Here is a 20621-nt window from a genome sequence, read left to right on the forward strand (position 1 = left end):
GGTTGTATAAGACTATGGGACGAGGAAAAGAGAACCAACAAAAATAAATAAATAAATAAAAAAAAACCCAAACTCCGACGAGAGACTCTCAAAAGGTCATATCACAAGAGCCTGTTATGCAAATTGACGACCGGTGATGATCAAGCCAGTTAATTCTCGGGAAAAAGAAGAAAATAAAAAAGACTTTTGTGTTAAGACTATATTAAGTTTCGTTTGGATGTTGACCTCTTCAAAAGAACGAAAAATAATAATAAAAAAGAAGAAACGACATGTTTATAGACTTGTACGGCATCCGAAGTTATTTTTTGGTTTTTTGGTTTGGGTCAACCAAACCGAAACGGGAAGAATGTGCTCTCTGATCATTTCTTCTCAAAGAGAAAAAACCTTCTCTTCGGTTTTGTTATTGTGTATGGCTAAGAGGAAAACATCTGTCATTCAAAGTTTGTAGCTGCAAGCTATTTTCCGGGAGAGTAGGAAGAAAAAACATTCCGTTTTAGATATTAGATGAAGAAGCCGACAATCCGCCAAAAAATAAAAATAAAAATATGAACAACTTTTTGTGCTTTGCGCGTATCATCAGCATGAAAGTATAAATAAATAAATCGTCTTTTATAGAGAGGGAAAGAATTCTTTTCTCAAGCAGATAAGAAGAGGTGATTCCATCTGGGGTTTTAGGCCAGCCAACCAGTCATGATCACGTTTGCCTGGGCAGCATATAATGTAATACTACAGTATAGAGTGGTGGTATACAAGGAATGTTTACAGTAGCCCCCCCTCGAGCGTTATTCTTCATCCAACTCTTCTTACGGTACGTTACAAGTCGCTTTCGGAGCCCACTTGTTGCTGCTCATCATAAGGTATACCATGTTATTTTTTTCCCCCCTCGGAGGAGCAAGGCTTCTTCTTCTTATACACTAGACACCCATTAAATTGTTTAGTCTCGCTCTATCGCCCATCTGTCGTCTCTCGATTCCACGTCATCTTTGCCCATTTGCTGCGTAGGTTCCTCTCCTACCCCACCGACGAACGAGTTTCCGACGACAAGTTAAAGGTGTGCCCACTCTTGTGTTGGGCCCGACAGGTGTACGCAGAGTCGTTCAAAAAGCGACGACCTTCTTTTCAGCCCAACAAGTTTCGATCGTTGACTTTTTGGTGTTGTTGCAGATATTCTAATGGAAAAGAAGGCCGCTCCATCGATGACGGCTCGTTCATCACCAACCAACCAAAGCCAATGCCCCGACTAATTCCATTCTCCGACCAAGAAGCTATTGAATTATTCAAGCAACGGTAGTATTGTTTTTTTTTGCCTTTTTGTCGACCCCAACACACACAAAGAGATGCTACAATATCGACACATGATGACGTCATTGTCGGAAGGCCGACTAAGTGATGATGATGCTGCAAGGTACAGTGAGATTCAGCCACGGTAACCAAAAAGAAAAAAAAAAGACAGATGGTGCGTGAAAGTTTCCTTCAAAACAATGTGCCCATATGGCGAATGGCCAAAGACCAGCCAACATGCGGTCCTTGATAATATTATCGTTGCAAAGTCGATTGTAAATTCAATTGAGAGTGTCAAAGCGGATAAGATCAAAAAAACGTAACTGCACAAACACGGAATTTACCCTGGGCGGTCGTCCCACCGCACTCTAAAAATCTTTTTCCCAGAACGAACGAAAGGAGAGCAACATCGTCTCTACAGGCAGTATACATGTCGTGGACAATATTGTCTAAAGCACTCTAATGGATAGATGGGAAGATGTGGAATACCTTGTTGTTTTTCCACTTCTTTTGACCTCTCCTTGGATGATTGAGGCTTAACGGGCACGGCACATAAAAGTAGAAGAAGGAAGAAGCTGCAGGCATATTCCCATCGAGACAAAAACAAATCAAAATGCCTAAATAATAGAACTTGATATTCCATTAATTCGATAACCAACGAGTTCACGTTTTTTTTACGTGATTAATGAACAATCACCTAAAAACGAGATCCCGTTTTCCTTGCTCGCTCTCGACGAATAATTACCGAAAACAAAGTAACAAAAAAAAACTAGACTTAATCCAATTGAAATCTGCTGATGTCTGGCGACGAAATCACGTTTGTCAATCAATGTCCATGTAACCAGGTGGTCTAATCAATTTTACCCCTTTTCTTTTTTAGTTTGTTATTCGCCGAGGCCCTGCACTATTATTCACTACGCCATAGCACCACGCCATTGTCTTTCCCGTTTTGTCGTTCTCGATCCAGTTTCCCCAGCTAATAATTAGGAGCAACAACCCAACGAATCGTAACCGGTCGAGGAACTTGATTTTAACAGTTGAACTCATGAACTCTTGGAGATCTTGAAGATTCTAAAAAGCAGATGAGTTTTGGAAAATGTAAATTCCCTTCAAAATCAGCAGAAACGATGAATATTTATATTGCGTCTATCTCAAAAACGACGAAAACAGAAGAAGAACATTAGTCTAGTACCCCTCCACCCCCATTTTTCACTCGTCGCCTTATATCTTTACATGTCCTTTTACAAACTCGGCATTTGTACATTTGCATTAATTCGTACAAACGGTAACTTTTAATGCACTGCCAACTGAAGGAAATCCAGTTTGACTGGGTTTTAACGGGTGACACAGGAGGACTCTTCTCAACTAGAGTTGTTGACTAAGTTAAACGCAAAAGTCTCAGCCAGTGCAGCTATTGTAACCGGCCTCTTATAACGGGCTATAAAAAAGAGCTCGGCAAGTTCGGGTTGAGTAAAAAAAAGCTTTTTTTTTTTTACTTTTCTTTTATGATTCAAAAGGGCCAAGATTTCTACAAAAGGAGATAATGTCGCCCATCAAAATAATAAAATGAGGGGACTCCAGGAGGGGTTGAGTTAGTTTAAAGAATGAAATGAAAAATAAGCGGAGGAAATCTGACAGTATTTGGTTAGTCGACATATAAGTCATGCTGATCGCTAGAGATTCCTTCGTAGCCAGTTTTTCCAACGGAATTCTGACCGAATTTTACTTCTTTTGCCTTCTCTTAGACTAGCGGTGAGCAAAACAAACACTCGGCAGCAGCGGTGAGGAGATGACGAGATGAACCCAACAGCAAAAAACAGTAGCCGAGTCGCCGTAGGGGTACGTGATTCCCTGGCGTTACATTAGCAAAAGATAATTGAGAAGGAGGGTGGAGGATAATCCGATCGAGTCTCAATAATAATCACGCACGCATCGACACAGACCGAGGCGCTCCCAAACGATGGGGTGGTGGGATGAGGGGGTGGTGGTTTAGGGTGGTTGATTGGTGTTTTGTAAACCAATGAGAGTCCAATATATAAAGAAAAAAGATCAAACAGCTAAACTATACACATATGAAAAGTCATCGTGGTGTAACCAAGGCCACACACACCTGATCGGCTATCCGACCGATTACACACGACCTCGATTTCGGGAGAAACGCCACCAAGAGCACAAACGGGCTTGTTACTTCAACATCATTAGCCATCCATAGATGCAGAAAATTTGTGAGAAAGGGCCTTTGTTATAAAATACAGGTTATGTTTAGCATAAGCCAAGGGTAAAGCATTTTTTTGTTGTTGTCGCCGTCATCGGTCGTTTACGAATATCAACGAGACGACAACCCAAGAAGTAAAACACCCAGCGCCGCTGTGTTGTTCTCTCCCTCGAAAAAAAACCGGTTGTTTGATTTCAACTGGTACAAAATGCCTGGAACAAAAATCATCAAACCCCCTTAGTCTTTTGGCCTGCTGATGGTCGTTAACTATAAAAGACATCCTGTCGGGGTCGAAAATAGAACTTCTTTTTTCTTGTCTCGGCGCCTAAAGGCAAAGGGGGGAGAAAGAAGAAGAAGATCAAGCCAACCTTAAAAAACAGCCTCGTGTAATAATGAACTTTGGGTCCCCCCCCCCTTTTTTTGGAATGGTGACAAACGACACACCTGGCGTGATATTCAAACAATAGGCTAACTACTCACTCACTCGACTCTTTAACACGCTGTTGCAAACTACGAAAACATACCACGAGGAAAGAGGACGGTATAATACGCCATCAGTAACGGCTGTATAATAACCCGGATTTATTTTTCGTTCCATGAGTCTCCAAAACTGGTAACCGTCGAATAGAGAGAGACGAAACGCCCAGTAGCTTCGTATGCTAATCGTTTCTTCTTCGTTTTAATTTCCTCAAATTAATAGTCTCAAGATTTTTCTCCTTCAAGAAAATAAGCGGCAAAACGATAAATCGGCGTGTGGGTGACTGGTTTGGGGAGCGGCCTCGTGGCCGTATGCAAATGATGAGCTCTATCATTGAATACGTAGGGACGACCAGCATCGTTTTCTCAAAGACATTGTCCATTAAATGGACGAAACATTCCAAACTCCCACTCAAAAAAATATCTCGAAATGAAAAAGAAACTGACCATTGTCGAGGCTGGAGAAGTGCTGGTATTCATCCTCGTTGGAAGTCGAAGAAATCCACAGAAAAACGTGAGACGACGCCTCAGCACACTATTTATACCGGAAACTCACTCACAAAAACTGTTGTTGATGTTTCAGAGAGAGAGAGAGAGAGATGCCTGGAAATTCTGGAAATAAACACAAGCCGGAACTCTTCTCTTCTTTTCCCCCCTTAAGAGTCAACTAAAAACGAAGAGCGTGAACGTCAGCACGTCCGAATAGCACGGCATCTGGTTGCCTACTGTCTGCACCAAACTCGGCGCCAGTCAGTGCAGTAGCGCGGTAACGGTTTTGATTCTTTCAAACTCGTTTTCCGATAAACTAGAAACGTCTTCTTGACTTACATTTTTTAAATCCTATCGTGCGAATTACACCTACAAAAAGGGCATTTTTTTTTCATTTTCATTCATTTACATAATATTTTTCAAATTGAAATAGATGTAGATGTCTTATGTTTTACTTCTTATGTAGATGTCTTTTAGATTGCCTCGGGCACATATCAACGCCATCTCTATGTGAAGAATCCAACTTGAACGTCTGCACGTTGATACCTAGAGAAAGAGAAATACTAGGGGGATGGTTGTCTGACTCTTATTGACCAATTGTGTTTATTTTTAATCAGTTGTAAAGAGATTTTCGTTTCTTTTTATTTGATTCGCATGTTGTTTTAAAATTAGTCGAATCAATGAAAGACATAGTTCCTTGGCCATTCCCGCAGTCGCTGGTAAGTTAGGGTTATCAATCATTAAAGTCAAGTGATAAGTATGCAACAGCTTGTCGATGGATCGTACATGTTGATAAAAATAGGCAGTGGTTTCACGATACTTTTTATGTCTTCTTTTAGAATGGATTTCTATGGCGGCTATCGAGTCGTTTCATCATATCAGCCGTGGGCTTTATTGGCAAATTTATACTCAGTAACAGCACTCCATGTAATAGTAGTGTAGTCTGTGTCATTTATTGGCCAAAACTCGGCTTTTTCTTTACTTTGACATACAGATGTGATGAATTCAACCCGAGTGGTGAACAGACACATATTAGTCGACACCCTCGACAGTCGCCCATGTCATGTTCCTGTGATTACTGTAGCAAACCACACATCATGTTTTGATGACCCTGGACTTTGGAGTAAGACCATATTCACACAAATGTCCCATATTCGAACAGTTTCATATAATCTGTTTTTTTGGTTTTATTTAGGTATTCTCCCTATTAGACATGTGTTTAATGTTGACATCATACGATGGTCTCTCACTGCTCATAATATCTGCTTCACAAACAATATGCATTCTCAGTTCTTTGCCAGAGGGAAATGTGTTCCTGTCGTCAGAGGTGGAGGAGTTTATCAACGTGCCATGGATTACTGCATTCAAAAGTTAAATGATGGACAGTGGGTCCATGTTTTCCCTGAAGGAAGAGTAAACATGGACAATAGTTTCATACGTTTCAAGTGGGGAGTGGGCCGACTCATTGCCGAGTCTAAAGTCATGCCTATAGTAGTACCGTTCTGGCATTGCGGAATGGATCAGGTCTTGCCCAACGAATACCCTTATCGTTTCCAATGGGGAAAGCAGGTGTTGGTCAACTTCGGACAGCCAATCGACTTGAAGGAGGTTATGCAACAAGCCAAAGATTTGAACGCCGACGATACAATGCTTCGCAAGATGATCACGGACAAAATTCAAGATGAAATGATGATTCTCAAGGACCAAACGGAGAGAATGTATTCAAAACTAAAAAAAACGAGCTGAATTTAATTTGTTTTTTTAACAGATAAAAGTGTACAATTTATAAATCCAGAGCTTAAGCACTGAATTGTTATACATAGTACAACTATAAAGAAAAATGATTACTGTCTCGGTCAAATACAATTGTATTTGTTAAATTGCATTCTAATTCGACTCCATATGTTGACATTCCTATACACTAATACCGTTTTCGGAGGAGCCAATGTCATTGTTCCCTTTTTAAGTGATTCACGTCGCAATAGTTTCGAATATTTTTCCTTCGCACGCATCTCTCACTACTGTATTAGGTGTTTGCATTGTTCCCTTTCGGAATCAAGGTTTCTCTTCGTACACCACCACCACGTTACGGAACAAAAAGGAAAAGACGACCAACACGGATCTGCACCATTAAGAGGCTATTGTTTGTTAGCCCGTCGAGCACTTTTATTCCAGCAGATAATCACATGAGCCCCCCGCGGGCTGACCCGTCTCACCGAATCAAAAGACGTAAAAAATTGTGTTTAAAAATATAAGCAAACGACGAGACCTCTACACTTCACCTAAAGGGGGAAAAAAACTATTTACACGGCTAATGCGAAATAAACCTACATACATTTTGGTGGGTCCTCAAAAGAATGGTCATTGTTGACAAAGCACCACCACTAGGAAAAGAGGGCATGATACAGCCACCAACCGCTATAAGAAAAACCGCATGAAAAACCAAATGACAACAGCATTCTCGCAACGGAAAAAAAAGTGGCGCAGCATTATCGCATTCCTTTATTCAAGATTCAGAATTTTATTCATTTTTTGGTTCTTTTTCATGGCGACGCTGGTCGCTCTGCACTGGTTGTATTCTTATTCTAACGCCTCGTTCCTAATCAGCAGAGGGAAAAGAAAAGTTCATGAGCTATATAATAAACCAAGTTTGGTAGCCAAGGGTTCGAGCCCACACTGTTCTTTTCTTCTCAAGAAGAAATCGTAGGTAAGATGGTGCATCATCTCAGAGATCGCCGACCACATTGTAGAATGAGCACCAAGCCGCGTCTCTAATAAGCCGAGTGAAACACGGCACCAATTTTTCCTCTCTTGAATTAAAGGCCGCCGAAATACCTGTGGATCTTTTCTACTGGAAAACACAGCATGCCTCAGAATGAGCAGCTTCTAGCGGCAAGCCGCACATTGATTACGTATAAAACATTCCGTAAAATAGTGTCTTTTGTGACAGCTGAAAAGGTAGCAATAATCATAAGAAAGAAAGAAACGAATAACAGGTGGGCGGTAGTGGCTTAAAGGCGAACATTACTGTTAAAGACATCCCGTCGAGAGAACAACTCTTTTTGCAAGTCTTCTTACGCTGCTGACTTTTATCTACATGAACTCCTATGGGTATAACGGTTAACAGTTGGGATATTCTACGACGTTAGTTACAACAATAACCTTTCAAACAGTCAATCTTTTATTGAAGGGTTGACAGGATGTCACGTACAATGTTACGACAGAACGAGTTAACGAAGAATTCTCACCTTTCCACATCTCGAGCACGTTGAATCATTCCCTCTTTACCGTTCATTTAATAAAACTACAAAGGAAATACTAAGAGTTACTCACGACTTGAGGAAAACAATCGGAGATTTCGTTTAACTTCAGTCATCTTATTGTCACCATCTCCACGAGCACTGTAATGACACTTTCAAGTACCTAAACTGAAACCATCTTGAACAGACATTGAATAATGAACAGAATGAAACACGTACTGAAATGTCCACGGAAGTCGGTTCGTGTAATCGATCGAAAAAGGATACAACATAACGCCACTTTCCCGGAAATCGACACACCACAACCAACGAATCGTTTAAATGATTCCGATCTTGTTGGCAACATCCAAAGCATCATAGTCTGGCGCCAATCGAACGTAAGCTTTCTTCTGACCATCGGGGCGGTTAAGTGTGTTGACTTTGGCCACATCGATATCATACAGTTTCTTGACAGATGAGCGAATCTGGTGTTTGTTACAACGAGGGTGAACGATAAAGACCAATGTGTTGTTATCTTCGATCTTCTTCATCGCAGACTCAGTGGTAAGTGGGTGCTTGATGATGTTGTAAGCATCCATCCTAAAAAGAAACGTCAGTTAATGACATCTACATGTAGTAAGATAACTTATCCAATGTCAAAATATATCAGCAAGTGTTAAAAGGTTGTCATTCATGATTCTCTGAGAGATTCCCACACAAAAATTCATCATGAAGTTGTCAACAATTCTAAAGGATAAATAAGAAAATGAACATACTTGCTCCTCTTGGGTGCGGACTGCCTGGGGTATTTGGGATTACGAGGAGGACGGAAGGTCTTGGGCCGTCTGAATGCAACGGAAGTACGGATCTTCCTCGTTCGGGTGCCATGAAGTCCCTTGATGACCTGTTAGATTAAAATTTTCATTAGTATCACTGCTGAATTATTGTCAGAATCAAAACTTTTCCTATACTATCAGTTAGTGCAATTATTTTCTTGTCACTTGCAATCAGAGAGATTCCCACACAAATATTCATCACTAGAAAAAATATATGAAAGTTTAAACACTTGTATCACCTTTCTCTGAGTTGACAAAGCTTTGGTAGCAGCGGACTTGGCCTTAACAACTTTTCCGGCAGCAACACCCTTCTTCAAACCAGTCTTAGCAGCTCCTTTGGTTGCAGTCTTTGCTGTGGTGGTCTTGGCGGCAGCCTTTGATCCAGTCTTGGCTGGTGCCTTGGTTGCAGCTTTGGTGGTTGCTTTAGTTGCAGCTTTGGCAGCTGGTTTCTTTGCAGCTCCTTTAGCAGCAGCAGCAGCCGGGGCTTTACCCTTAGCTCCAGCTTTAGGTGCAGCAGCAGCACCCTTGGCAGCGGGCTTAGCAGCACCAGCCTTGGTGGCAATCTTGGGAGCAGCAGCAGGAGTCTTGGAGCTACCTCCTTTGGCACCAGCAGCAGGGGCCTTAGCTCCAGCCTTGGGAGCAGCAGCAGCCTTCGGAGCAGCTGCGGCTTTGGGGGCAGCAGCAGCTTTGGGGGCAGCAGCAGCTTTGGGAGCAGCAGCGGCAGCTTTAGGGGCAGCAGCAGGAGTAGTCTTGGCTGCTTTAGGTGCAGGTCCAGCAGCAGCTGCTGGTTTATCTGCTGGCTTCTTCTTGGCCTCTGGTTTAGGTGCCGCAGCAGCAGCAGCAGCTGGGGCAGCCTTCTTCTCTTCCTTTGCTGAAATTAATAATTATAAATAAGAAATGTTATAATATAATTATATCTTCATTAGATATCTCAGAGATATTAAAATTATGGTCCATATTGACGGGCAATGTCGATAATACACGTGGTCTGACGGGACCTAATGGTGAATGACTTACAGAACCCTGTTAGGATTCTTAAACTTCTGTAGAATTTAGTAATTGTAAAAAACACAAGTTCACTTTTCTACAAACAAAGTTTTGAGGCCTGAAATAGACTTTTAACGTCAAGTAAAATAGAAAATTATTCTCACCGGGTGGCTTTGCTTTCGGGGCCATGGTGGCTGGTGTATCCTATAGGATGCAAGGACTGAAGGGAAAAAGAAATGAAGGCTAGTAGTATAAAACGAAGGAGGAGTGGAATAAAATGGCTGCCCCACAAGAGCACCAATTTTACCGTACGGCATCCCTAAACACACGTTTTCTTCACAATCGTATTTTTACTAGGTTCACGAAATATTCATTCATTTTAGACTAAATTTCAGAAAAGAAGATTTGATTTCTTCGATATTATTTACTGTTAAATTTCCAAACTAGAATTATATAAAACGCATTTGCGGCTTTGCGCTCATGATTTTACCTCTGTTTTCCTTTTCTTCGCGATGTAGGCTATTTCTTAAAATCTTCACGCGTTTTAAAAATATTAATTTTTTGTTTAATTTTTACATTTCTATCTATTCTTTTTATTTATTTTATTACATCAATTTGCAAATCCCGATTTTTCATCGATTAATTGCGTGATTAATCATTTATTAGTCAACAAACCATCTACCGGTGAAATAAGGAAACTGCTGCTGCTGTTATTTGTCGGCTGATGCGACTTGCTTTTTTAGTTTTTTCGTGATTTCGTCTTCCTTTCAACTTTTGAAGTTTCGTTAATCCGCTGAATCAAAACAAACGTTAACAGTCTTTAAAGTCTATCTGACTGATTAATTGAATCTCATCTTCATGCTTTTTAAAAAAATTTCCCCACTGTTGTGATAGCCATTTCAAAGTATTGACAGTCAGCTGACATAGATTTTACTTGCAAAATGGGCAGTCAAAAAATATTGAACTGCATTTCGAACAAGACCTTCCATATCCTGAACTGTGCCTTTCTAATTATAGTGCTTATCCTCCAATCTCTTGTTCTGAATACCTACATAATTTCCTACACATGGAACTGGGATCTGGCTAGTTACTTTTGGTTTCTTGGCGATCTTTTCATGGCTGGTCTGTTTGTTGCCATGTCAATCAGGGCATATTCTTACCTGACTGAACAGAAGCTACTGAAAAAGAAGAAGGAAGAAAAGCACAGTCTTTCTACAGTAATTAGCAATCTTATAATTTATGTGATTTTTAAAAATACTTATTACATGTTCTATCATTTTTATTAGGTACCAAGTCCAGTAGGAAAGAGTGTTCTTGGAGTTCTCCCTTTGTGTTATTTGGCATGGATTTGTTATGCCACATGCCTAGTCACCAAAGTAGCTTTCATATTCAAATCTGAAATCATCAACACACTCAAACCTCAAGATATATTTGGCCCACAATTGTTGAAGTTTACCATTTCCTCATCAACTATTGTGTTTATATTGTTAGTTGCTGCTCATCATGATTCAGAAAAAGATTCTCAGCGTGCCCTTGCCATCAAGTCCATGTGCACAAACACGGCGTTCGAGCTGCTGGATTCGGTTGCTTTTCTTAGCATCCTCATTATTAAAGAGTCTCATCTCGCTGTTACTTACGACTTTGAAAACTTTGTTCTTGTTTTTGCGTGTATCAATTTCTTCCTGCCAACTATTGCCCTCTATCAATATTCGTTGAGCGATTTCGGTCAACTAGAAAAACCTCTTGATCTAAACGGTGTTTATCACCTGAGTCATATGTCATTGGTTAACGTCCCCTACTTAGCCGTTCGAGTCTATTTGTGGTCAGGCTATGGATCTGATATCTCTCTTTTCGTCATGAAAAATGTGATCGGTATTTTGTGGCATTTAAAAGACATTGTTCCTGATTTTATTCTTTTGCACAAACAGTGCAGAGCGATGCGCGGCGGAATTGTTCGCCATCGCAAAGTTGTTGACGAATGTAAAGACGATGCTGTCGAACTCGAACAAATCTAAGAAAACAAAAAACAAAAAAAAAACTCGCACAGTTGTATCATGTAATTCAAATACTCTTAACCTTGGCCATCAGTGACAATATAACATCTCAAACCTCACGTGTCGATTTGTATTATCTTCCTTCAAATAAAATAATAAAGTCAGTAATAAAAATTGGTTCTCTTTTTAATCAGTTTACCAAATTGAAGGCAAAGTAGTAACACTTGCCCAAAAGTACAACAATAATAAGCCCGCGGCAGACGGTGGGGTCGGTGGGTGTGAACAATAGTAACTATTTAAACTCAAATTTAAAAAAATTTGCCTGGAGCATGAAAATCTCACCCTGTAGTCAATCCCGAGTTGTTAATTAAAAGGAAACTCGCTAGAGACGACACTCTTCGACTAAGTCTCGTGCCCTGTACACCTGTAGTCGATCGTCTGGTGTACTTTCATTCACGCACCTGTTAGCGCCATGACATTTTGTAAGTATTTCCTACGTTACGCCATTGGATCTATTGGCGGTCTGAGTTTCTTTATTCGGTGGATTAGATGTTTGATCTGTTTATTATTTTTTTTGTGCTCACACAGACACGTCAGCCATTTTTCTTGTAGTGATGGTGGCCACAAATCTTCCCACCATTCGAGGCCAAATGGGGTACAACTACCACAACGATCTCTACGACGCTCAAGCAGCATACGCCTGTCAAAGTGGGGCTTATGGATCAGCTTATAACTGCGGATATGGCACACGGAATCAAAATTGGTTTGGATCTTTCTATTTAGGCAAAGCCAATCCATACGGATTTGTCAGCACTATGCCTTACGGTATGCCCACTACGGTTTTTGATTTATTATAAGACATCGTTTTAAAATTGAACGTTGGTATACCTGAAGGTTATGGTTCCGGAGCACAGCCTTTCTTCTCGGACCCTTACTCTGGAGGATGGCCAGGAACTAGTTATGCCCCAGGTGGTTACTTGGCATCAGCACTTCCAGTCTACAATAATTTTTATCCTAATCCAAATGTTCGTTATTAACTTGTTTTCATTCTAAATGTATGGGGTGCATTTGTTGTTATACACGCTGCGTAAACTTTAGAAGTAAAATGTATTTACTGTAAACTGATATCCACGCAAATATATTTTCGTTCCAACCATAAACTATCACTATGCAACCGCAACTCTTTATTAAATATTTATATAAAGAAATGTAATAAGAAAGGAGATGAATTTATTGTTTCGTTATTGCCAAATATAAATACTTTGGCTACTTGAAAACAACATTTTAGTTAAATATAAAGCAGCAAGCACTCGTTTTTAGTAAAAATCCATTCATCGTTGTAGTAAGAGAAATGTTCCTTTGCTTGTAAAATGATTAACTTTAATTTTTTTTTAAATTAGATACAAACGAGCTTAGTAACCATTTCTATGCTTTTGATTGGTGCTGCCCCAATGCCCACTAGGGGCGCTATCACTGTGAAGAATTGCTTACGTTGTCTGGTGTCTGCGTTTCTCCCACATGTTCTAGTTCAAAAGTTTTACAGCACAGCACACAGTCACACACGTTTGTTTTTGGTCTCCTAAGCGTTACACATTATTATTCACCTTTCCCAGTTTAATTTGTTTAAGAAAATGCCACCTAAAAAGAAGACACAAAAGGCCAATGGTTTTATGATGTTCATGATTGAAATGAGACCAAGACTTGAATCTGATGGGCACAAATTTCCTGGGGGTTTGATGGATGTTCATCCTGTTTGTACTCCATTATGGAATGTATGACTGCTACAAAATTATTGTTTTTTCATGCATTTAATGTGTACACAAATTTTACAGAATCTGACCACAGAACAAAAAGCGGTTTATAATCAAAGGGCTAAAGGTGGCCCCATGATAAAAGAAGAGAAATTAGACACCCGTGGGGTACCATTAGCATGGAAGGAAAGAGAGGAACAGAAGAAAATTATTGAAAAAAGCCAAGTTTTCCAGAAAATTGAGGATTTGGTTGCATACTTACATGGCCAAGGAAGTATGGCTTGAAATTAAACTGACTTATTCTGCTTCCTTAAAAATAACTTTTATCAAACACTAGCTCTTGTGAATCACTATTTCCATTTGGCTCACTTCAACATTGCTGTTTCTACTGACGAAGGAGAATACCCACCTTGTGAGATGGCCATAGTCAAGTTTTCGTTAGCAGATGGAATTGCCAGCTGTATACATGAATTTGTGAATCCTGGTAATAAAAAGTTGACTGCCATTTTTTAAAACAATTTTTAACATAATTAATTATAAACAGGACAACTGCGACTTGGTTATGCCTATGAAGCTGGTCTTCACTCAGAAAAAACTCACAAAATTCCTGCTACTGGTTTTAATTTTTTCAATAATAATTATGTTGCCATCACCAACAGCATCAAAAGAATGCTAAAACAGCAGGTATATTTGTTTTCAACTTATTTTTTTTATATACATTTTCTAATGATGTGTTCATTTACAGGATGGTGGCTATGCCCCATTATTTTTCGTCGATGAAGATAGAGTAAAGGCGACTTATATTCTAGAGTGGTTAATAGAAAAGAGCTGTGAGTTGGATAACGGATACGAGAAAATGAATCCATTCAAGACTTACAGCTTGAACAAACTCTTTTACGAGTTGCGTCGCTATGCCGATTTGGACGACCCGCGGCTGAGATTCACTAGTACATCTCAAGTGTCTGAATATTTTGGTAACGGAGTGTTTCAGTTCAGCCCAAATATGGCTTGCGAGGTAAATTATTTTAATAAATAAAAATGCTTCAATTAAATTACTATAAAATTACAATTCTTTACGACAGTGGCATGAAGATCAGGATAATGTGACTTATTGTTCATTGACAAAAGTGAAAAACTACGCCTACACTATTGCTGACATGTGTTGCGAGCATTATGACTTGTCTTTGCTGCCTAATCGCCACGTTCCTGCTAGCATTGCTGACGAACATCGCTACGTGGTTATGCCTAAAGCTGACAAGGTTCAGGATGCACAGGTGATAAATATTAATTACTATTTTCCAATACGATGAATAGTACATGTAAGACCATTTTTAGCAGACACCCGTTATGAAAGAAGATGACGAGGACGAAGAAGAAGCTATTGAATCTGTTCCACGCTTGCCAAACACTTTCTGTAAGTTTCTTAATTTTCTGAACGTGTTTTATTTGGTTATCGACAATACTTATTTGGTTGTTTAATGATCTACAGCGAAAGTTGTCATGAAATCCGTCGGACCGCGCGTAGCAGCCAATTTTGGTAAACCCCAAAGTGTCCTACCTGGAGCTGGGCGTGGAATTTTAGCAGGAGCATCACCGATGAAATTAATTTCGGAACCCATAACTCCAGGACCACCTTCGCAAGAAAGTGCACCATCAACTCCCGCTGGAAGAGGCCGTGGCCGCGGATTTCTCTTAAGTGACGATTAAATCGTATTGATACCTTTCTTATTATCCTTATATCCTTACACGGTAAAAAAAATTCTCAGTTTTCTTAGCAGCAGAAAATATGTCGCTACAATTATGTTTTCTTATCCATCCCAAAGTGATGTCTTACGGGGAAATTTCCAAAAATGTCTTTCAAATGTTAATCCAGAAATAAATTATGACTGTTTCTTTTTCCAGTACTTTTCCGTATTTCCCATTTATTTGAAAAAACCAAGGGGAATATTCCCTTTTCAATATAATTGATTTATTTCATTAAGATGCTAACTACCGCCTTGACATTTAGAGTCTTCAAGTCGGCATACGTTTGGCCAGTGCCAATAAAGACGATGGGTTGTCCGGTAATGTACGTCATTGATATGGCAGCACCCACCTGCGAAAAAAGAGCCACTCACCATAAAAATTAAATGTCTAATAAACAAAACCAAAAATAATTACCTTGTCATCGATTGTATCAAATTTAGTTAGGACGATGCCATCAATAGTATGCGGATTTTCTGAATTAGAGTAATCAGCTAATGCTTGGTTGAATTTGACCAGTTGATCAACAGCCTCATTGCCTACAAGAGCTTCTCCGACAAAAAGTACCAAATCTGGCTCGTTGACTTTAATCAACTAGAATTAGAAAAAGAAAGCATTAAAGAGTGTTTTTTTATATAAAAAAAAGTCCAGAACTTACTTTGGCTAGGGCTCTCATCAGCGGTTCATTGTCCTGCATCCGCCCAGCAGTATCAATCATCACAACATCAATACCTCCATCTCGAGCATAGTTAATTGCTTCTAAGGCGATTCCAGCAGCGTCTTTCCCTGTAATTATAACAAGAATCAGTGTAATTGATCGTCTCCTTAATACGAAAAAATTACAAGTTACCGTATCCTTTTTCGTAAAGCTGGACCATTTGTCTACCTCCATGCTTCTCCGGTGGATGAATCGAGTTCAAATGGCGCATGTGAGTACGAAGTTGCTCGACGGCTCCAGCGCGAAAGGTATCGCAGGCAGCAATCAAGACGCGAAAATTATTTTCTATAAGCCAAAAACAGATTTTGGCTAGATTGGTGGATTTGCCCACGCCGTTGACACCACAGAAAGACATAACATATGGCCGATTTTGTCGCTGGGATTCAAAGACGTCACGCAAAATGTCAACTCGTCGGCGGGGAGACAGAATTTGCACCAAAGATTCCGTGAGAGATGCTTTAACCGTGTTAGCCAAGCTCTCAAACGTTCCAAGCACCTTTTGGGGAGGATAGTTAAATTAATTAATATCAGATTTTTAAATAATATTAGAGTTTCTACCGACTAACCTTGCCGTTGAGTTTAGCGGCCACAGAGTCACACAATTTACCGGCAATCTCGGAAGCGACATTCTTAGCAATTAAGTGATCACGCATCTTATCCAAAACGGGTGTCATTACTTCTTCAGTTATGGTCTTTGATCCCACCAAGTTCCTATACAACCATCAATATTTAAAGCAACGTTTCAGATGAAGTAATAAAAAGCTGTTTATACTTAAATAGCGAAAATATTCCAGTCTGCTTCTTTTGCTGGGTCACTTGCTTCGGTACATAATCAGTTGTTCCCTCTTCTTGTTGTTCTTCTTCTTCCGACTCCGATTCGAAATCCATATCTCGAACTTCACCTTGCAGAGTGCCTACAGACTAAGAGGACAAAAAAATATACAAATATTGATTAGTTTGCAAGTCATGTTAAATCCGGAAATCTCTCTTACCTTGGGGTCTGGTAGGTACACAGCTTGCTGCGGCAACGGGCTTTCGCCAATATCTTTATCTTTAGTATAGTCTAGCGTTTCCATGTCTTTCGGGGCTCCACCCAATGGCCAAACTCGACTCTCTTTGGATTTCTTTGAAGTCGCTTTGGGACTTTTCCTGGAATTATGCATAGTACAAGTAGATGAATAGATGCTTCACGAAAGGAATTCCGCATGCGAAATTACAGTTTTTCAGTGGGTGGTTTGCTTTTGTTTTTCCCAGCCGCCATCTTCTCAGCGAACTCACGTCTTTTTTGCTGAATAATATCCTCTTCGGATAATTCGACGTTTTGGATAATTTCTGGTTTAACTTCAGGTACTTTGACTATTAATAAAATAATAAATTAGTATTTTGCTCTGAATACAAAAAAAACAACACAAATAACTAACTTTCAACTTTTTTAACTTTTTTGTTTTCCTTGTCATCTCCCTTTCTCTCAATCATTGAAGCCACCGTCTTCTTGGACTTCTGGGATTCTTCAAATGACTTCATCATCTTGGGAGCAGCTGCTTGCAACCTTCCCCAATCCTCAGCAGATTTAAGGATACTGTTAAACATTTCATTGATTTCAAATTTCCTTCCAAACTGCTGCAATTGTAGTTCATTCTTGTAGGCGTCTCTGAACTCCAGATGGATGTCATTTAAAAACTTGTCAACATACGACAGTTGTAAAATTTTTTGGTAAGCCACCACATAGACAAGTTCAAACTCATTGTCCAGTTTGTACTTAAGGGTAACATTATCGTGATCATATGACAGCTGGCCTGTACGTTCCTGATTAAAGGTCGATAAAACATTATTGACAACATATGGTTGGACTTGAACAACAAGAGCAAAATACCTGTAGAATAACCGCTTTAATTAGCGCATTAACCGAAGAAGTAAATATCTGGGATGTTCCTTGAAAGCACCATAACACTATGCCTCCTTTGCTAAAAATTGAAAAAAAATCCAACATTTTCTATCGTTTAAAGCTGGTTGAACGTTTTTGAAATAGCAATTTGCCCTAGATTCTGTCTGCCTACTTTCTACACGTCACAACAATGAGTGATTCAACGTTGTCAAATGGTTAATTGGATTAGAAAACTTGAACATCATTCGTCATTCTTTCCCTAATAATTGGCTGACTGTACTTTTGTCTCGTATGCTTCTACATATAAGCTCATCACATTTTAGCTTATTATTTTCATTTTTAATTCACGTGCGGAATTTCGTTTGAAGTTTTCGAGAAATATTTTACGCTTTACCGTTTTCTTCACAGATGGCAGACAAGACAACGGCAATCATAGCAGAGCCATAGATGTATGGTTTAACCACTTATATGGAAAGGCCTTCCATTGCCTTTTCCCCCTGGAAGTGTTCTGGCCAGACCTTAGTTGCAGAGCCACAGCGGGTGTGTTGGAAAACACATTGTTTTTTTCCAGTTTTTTTTTTTTTTTTGAAGATAGGTGCACTGGCCGCGATGGGTGTTTTTTTCCAGTACCAAAATGAACAAAGTTTCAGTAGATGGCCGCTGTTGGCGCTGACAATAAGGTCTAAATCGATACTTAAGCCCATTTTCCCACTTTCGATTCGCGATATTGGCTGCAACTTTGGGAAAAATTTCCGAGAGGAAAATTTAACAGGCAGTGGTTCTACCATACATCTATAACTCTGATCATAGGAATGAAAATGCAAAATTTTATTCTGAATTAAAAAATTTTATGAATTGATAACCAACGTTTAACCTTATCTGAAACAAGTTAGGGACTCTGAAAATATTTCGGAAGATTAGGTAGATTTAACATTGCCGTTCAATAATAAAGCCTTAAAAGTAAACCAAAGTTTAGTAATTCACTTGGCCTTGTGGTAACATAGTGGAGTCAAGATAATTTTTGACCGGGAACAAATTGCAACACGCAAATTTTTTCATGAGCTTTGTTTATAGTATAGTTTTACATTTGTTGTAAAAACCCTCCTCAGAAATAATTATGTTTACTATAAAAAAAATATAAAACAAAATGTAAAAATTAGAAAATGTATTATAATTGTGATAAGAAATACAGATAATTTTTTTTGACAGCAAATTATAATACTAAATCCATATATAATAAAAGAACAAGCTTTTGGGGGAGGAGCCTGTGTCTGTCACGGATAATGTGTCAACACAGGCTCCTCCCCCAAAATGGAACATGCCCAAACATGCCCAAACAAAACACCACCAGATGTCTATAGCATCGCCGTTATGACGCAATCTTCAAGTAAGGTAATGGGCAGATTTCCCACGATAAAATTTATTACGGGCAGATGATTAAGCTACAGAAAAGCGAATAGCAAGAGTCCGACTTAACGCTAGACCAAAGTTCCCCGGATTTGACCGGGGCTCAGGTTACTCGTTACATTATAATTAAACAAAAATTGAAACTTAAGTTAATCTTGCAATTTTTTTTCACCTTGTATTTTTAAAATAAAAAATTTTAACAAAAAGACACTATTTAGCAGAAAGTTAATTTTTAAACACATTTCTTAATATGATCCCTTTATTTTTTCTTGGGTGGGTTTTACACAGAGAAACAAAACATTGGTATAAATAAAGCTCATTAAAAAAATTGCTTTTAAAGGTGCATTCACACTGCCACTAACGCAGCGTTACGGAGCGTAGCGTAGCGTAGCGCCACTGGGTGTTACGGAGGAATTGGTACTGTAGCCCAGTGGCGCTACACTTCGCTACGCTCCGTAACGCTGCGTTAGTGGCAGTGTGAATGCACCTTAACAATTTGTTTTGGGTAGACCCCCCCCCTTTTTGGCTTAAAATTACTGTACTACTCTTCAAGATTTGAACCAGACTGCCCATACCGCCAAGTAAAGCAAAGCTTCCGAGCTCGCCGAAAGGAGCAGCGCAGTCGAATTCGTCTTCTAGGGAGGGGGAGTGGGCAAAATGTCGACTGCTGGACTTAACACACAGTAAGCCTTGTCCTTATCTCTGAGCAGGACAGGTTTTCTGATCTCTCCACATATTCGAGCGCAAGCCATGGACCTCAGAGTTTGAGTAACGGTTAAAATGGTCGTATCTCACACGTCTCAGCCATACCATATACCATTCCACCATACATTTCGCAATGTTGATCAGCAGACTTCCCATTAAATCATTAAATATCATTTTTTCAATGACAGTGAAGTAGTGGGCTAGAATACTGTATGTAAGGACTAAGGAGGTCCCATTCGCGACAGTTTAGAATTTTCCTGAACGACAATATATCTAGGGGTCTGTTCCCGCGTCTTCATCCACAGCGTTGAATTTCGATGCGGCTTCCAGATTATAAGATCTACAGGATTTTCGGGAAATTTCAGCTGTTTCTTCCTCCCCTAGTAGCACACTTTTTCCCTAGGACGTTTCATGGATACAAACACATCCAAATTCAGAACAAGAAATGTTCGAATTTAAACACTGTCTTCAATGTCCCTAAATCATGTTGCCACATTCTTCGATCTTGCAGAATACCGGAGAACTCGATGAAAGTCAAATGAAGAACATTCTGAGATGCCGTTGGATCGAGGACTAGTTGTTCCAAAAACTGACCGGTTCCAAAGAGCTCAAAAAGAAACAGTGAGCTGCAAAAAGCGTCGGAATGAGTAAGCGGGCGAGTTTTCCCATTTCCGAGAGCGAATTTAAACATCTCGTATACCGCGAATTTACTTGGGAAAAGGTTATATTTCTGTTGAATGCGCTGGATGATGAGAAACGATTGAGTTTCCATATACTTGTGACTTTTCTTAAACAGCTTTGTTGATTTGGACGTATTAAGAAATTCACTTCTGTTCTTTAATGCAATTCTTTTCAATTCAGACTGGGTCGGGTACCTTCGGTATGCCATTGACT

General features: G+C 39.6%; 6 protein-coding genes across 8 annotated transcripts in view; 3 read left to right on the plus strand and 3 right to left on the minus strand.

Moving 5' to 3' along the window:
* LOC124337587 (protein prickle-like) overlaps positions 1-4696 on the minus strand; it is a 46094-nt gene extending 41398 nt beyond the window's left edge. Inside the window, exon 1 of the mRNA XM_046791632.1 lies at positions 4421-4696. Coding sequence (XP_046647588.1) covers positions 4421-4453 — 33 coding nt within the window. The 5' untranslated portion in view covers positions 4454-4696. The remainder of the gene's footprint in view (positions 1-4420) is intronic.
* A 291-nt stretch (positions 4697-4987) lies between these two features.
* Positions 4988-6353, plus strand: LOC124337613 (tafazzin-like). 2 transcript variants are annotated; one of them, XM_046791661.1, is made up of 4 exons: positions 4988-5181; positions 5302-5389; positions 5457-5585; positions 5658-6353. In XM_046791661.1, exons 1-4 carry the CDS (start codon positions 5143-5145, stop codon positions 6206-6208), a joined length of 807 nt encoding a protein of 268 aa, XP_046647617.1. In that variant the 5' UTR covers positions 4988-5142; the 3' UTR covers positions 6209-6353. The 2 variants fall into 2 exon arrangements, with proteins under 2 accessions (XP_046647617.1, XP_046647618.1); XM_046791662.1 differs by having other exon boundaries at positions 4990-5181; positions 5302-5374.
* A 1588-nt stretch (positions 6354-7941) lies between these two features.
* On the minus strand, positions 7942-9830 carry LOC124337611 (60S ribosomal protein L22-like). Its single transcript, XM_046791659.1, has 4 exons — positions 9689-9830; positions 8777-9408; positions 8478-8605; positions 7942-8301 (listed from the first exon to the last, which is right to left on the minus strand). Exons 1-4 carry the CDS (start codon positions 9711-9713, stop codon positions 8040-8042), a joined length of 1047 nt encoding a protein of 348 aa, XP_046647615.1. The 5' UTR covers positions 9714-9830; the 3' UTR covers positions 7942-8039.
* A 369-nt stretch (positions 9831-10199) lies between these two features.
* On the plus strand, positions 10200-12678 carry LOC124337612. Its single transcript, XM_046791660.1, has 4 exons — positions 10200-10741; positions 10811-12000; positions 12107-12343; positions 12413-12678. The coding sequence occupies exons 1-2, from the start codon at positions 10466-10468 to the stop codon at positions 11537-11539; spliced, it is 1005 nt and encodes a 334-aa protein (XP_046647616.1). The 5' UTR covers positions 10200-10465; the 3' UTR covers positions 11540-12000; positions 12107-12343; positions 12413-12678.
* A 342-nt stretch (positions 12679-13020) lies between these two features.
* Positions 13021-15173, plus strand: LOC124337605 (protein maelstrom homolog). Of its 2 annotated transcripts, none has more exons than XM_046791652.1 (8): positions 13021-13290; positions 13351-13543; positions 13607-13753; positions 13814-13953; positions 14015-14284; positions 14352-14543; positions 14605-14683; positions 14759-15173. In XM_046791652.1, the coding sequence occupies exons 1-8, from the start codon at positions 13150-13152 to the stop codon at positions 14974-14976; spliced, it is 1380 nt and encodes a 459-aa protein (XP_046647608.1). In that variant the 5' UTR covers positions 13021-13149; the 3' UTR covers positions 14977-15173. The 2 variants fall into 2 exon arrangements, with proteins under 2 accessions (XP_046647608.1, XP_046647609.1); XM_046791653.1 differs by having other exon boundaries at positions 14608-14683.
* Positions 15159-17816, minus strand: LOC124337596 (signal recognition particle receptor subunit alpha homolog). The gene is made up of 10 exons (XM_046791641.1): positions 17604-17816; positions 17152-17536; positions 16948-17086; positions 16723-16879; positions 16503-16651; positions 16297-16441; positions 15863-16226; positions 15671-15798; positions 15430-15606; positions 15159-15364 (listed from the first exon to the last, which is right to left on the minus strand). Exons 1-10 carry the CDS (start codon positions 17718-17720, stop codon positions 15239-15241), a joined length of 1887 nt encoding a protein of 628 aa, XP_046647597.1. The 5' UTR covers positions 17721-17816; the 3' UTR covers positions 15159-15238.
* Between the last annotated feature and the right edge of the window lie 2805 nt (positions 17817-20621).

The sequence above is a fragment of the Daphnia pulicaria genome, chromosome 4 (assembly GCF_021234035.1).
Source record: "Daphnia pulicaria isolate SC F1-1A chromosome 4, SC_F0-13Bv2, whole genome shotgun sequence".
Lineage (NCBI taxonomy): Eukaryota > Metazoa > Arthropoda > Branchiopoda > Diplostraca > Daphniidae > Daphnia > Daphnia pulicaria.

What these genes read in the sequence shown, in the direction of transcription:
- LOC124337613 (XM_046791661.1), top strand. Translation starts at nt 5,143, where the DNA reads ATGAAAGACATAGTTCCTTGGCCATTCCCGCAGTCGCTG. An exon ending in GGCCATTCCCGCAGTCGCTG is followed by an intron (nt 5,182 to 5,301) that starts GTAAGTTAGGGT and finishes GTCTTCTTTTAG; the next exon opens with AATGGATTTCTATGGCGGCT. An exon ending in ACTCAGTAACAGCACTCCAT is followed by an intron (nt 5,390 to 5,456) that starts GTAATAGTAGTG and finishes TTTGACATACAG; the next exon opens with ATGTGATGAATTCAACCCGA.
- LOC124337611 (XM_046791659.1), bottom strand. Translation starts at nt 9,713, where the DNA reads ATGGCCCCGAAAGCAAAGCCACCCG. An exon ending in CTTTGTCAACTCAGAGAAAG is followed by an intron (nt 8,606 to 8,776) that starts GTGATACAAGTG and finishes TTAATCTAACAG; the next exon opens with GTCATCAAGGGACTTCATGG. An exon ending in TCCGCACCCAAGAGGAGCAA is followed by an intron (nt 8,302 to 8,477) that starts GTATGTTCATTT and finishes GTTTCTTTTTAG; the next exon opens with GATGGATGCTTACAACATCA.
- LOC124337612 (XM_046791660.1), top strand. Translation starts at nt 10,466, where the DNA reads ATGGGCAGTCAAAAAATATTGAACTGCATTTCGAACAAGACCTTCCAT. An exon ending in AAAAGCACAGTCTTTCTACA is followed by an intron (nt 10,742 to 10,810) that starts GTAATTAGCAAT and finishes CATTTTTATTAG; the next exon opens with GTACCAAGTCCAGTAGGAAA.
- LOC124337605 (XM_046791652.1), top strand. Translation starts at nt 13,150, where the DNA reads ATGCCACCTAAAAAGAAGACACAAAAGGCCAATGGTTTTATGATGTTC. An exon ending in ATACTTACATGGCCAAGGAA is followed by an intron (nt 13,544 to 13,606) that starts GTATGGCTTGAA and finishes ATCAAACACTAG; the next exon opens with CTCTTGTGAATCACTATTTC. An exon ending in GCCCAAATATGGCTTGCGAG is followed by an intron (nt 14,285 to 14,351) that starts GTAAATTATTTT and finishes TCTTTACGACAG; the next exon opens with TGGCATGAAGATCAGGATAA.
- LOC124337596 (XM_046791641.1), bottom strand. Translation starts at nt 17,720, where the DNA reads ATGTTGGATTTTTTTTCAATTTTTAGCAAAGGAGGCATAGTGTTATGG. An exon ending in AAAAGTTAAAAAAGTTGAAA is followed by an intron (nt 17,087 to 17,151) that starts GTTAGTTATTTG and finishes TTTTATTAATAG; the next exon opens with TCAAAGTACCTGAAGTTAAA. An exon ending in TGTACCTACCAGACCCCAAG is followed by an intron (nt 16,652 to 16,722) that starts GTAAGAGAGATT and finishes TTGTCCTCTTAG; the next exon opens with TCTGTAGGCACTCTGCAAGG.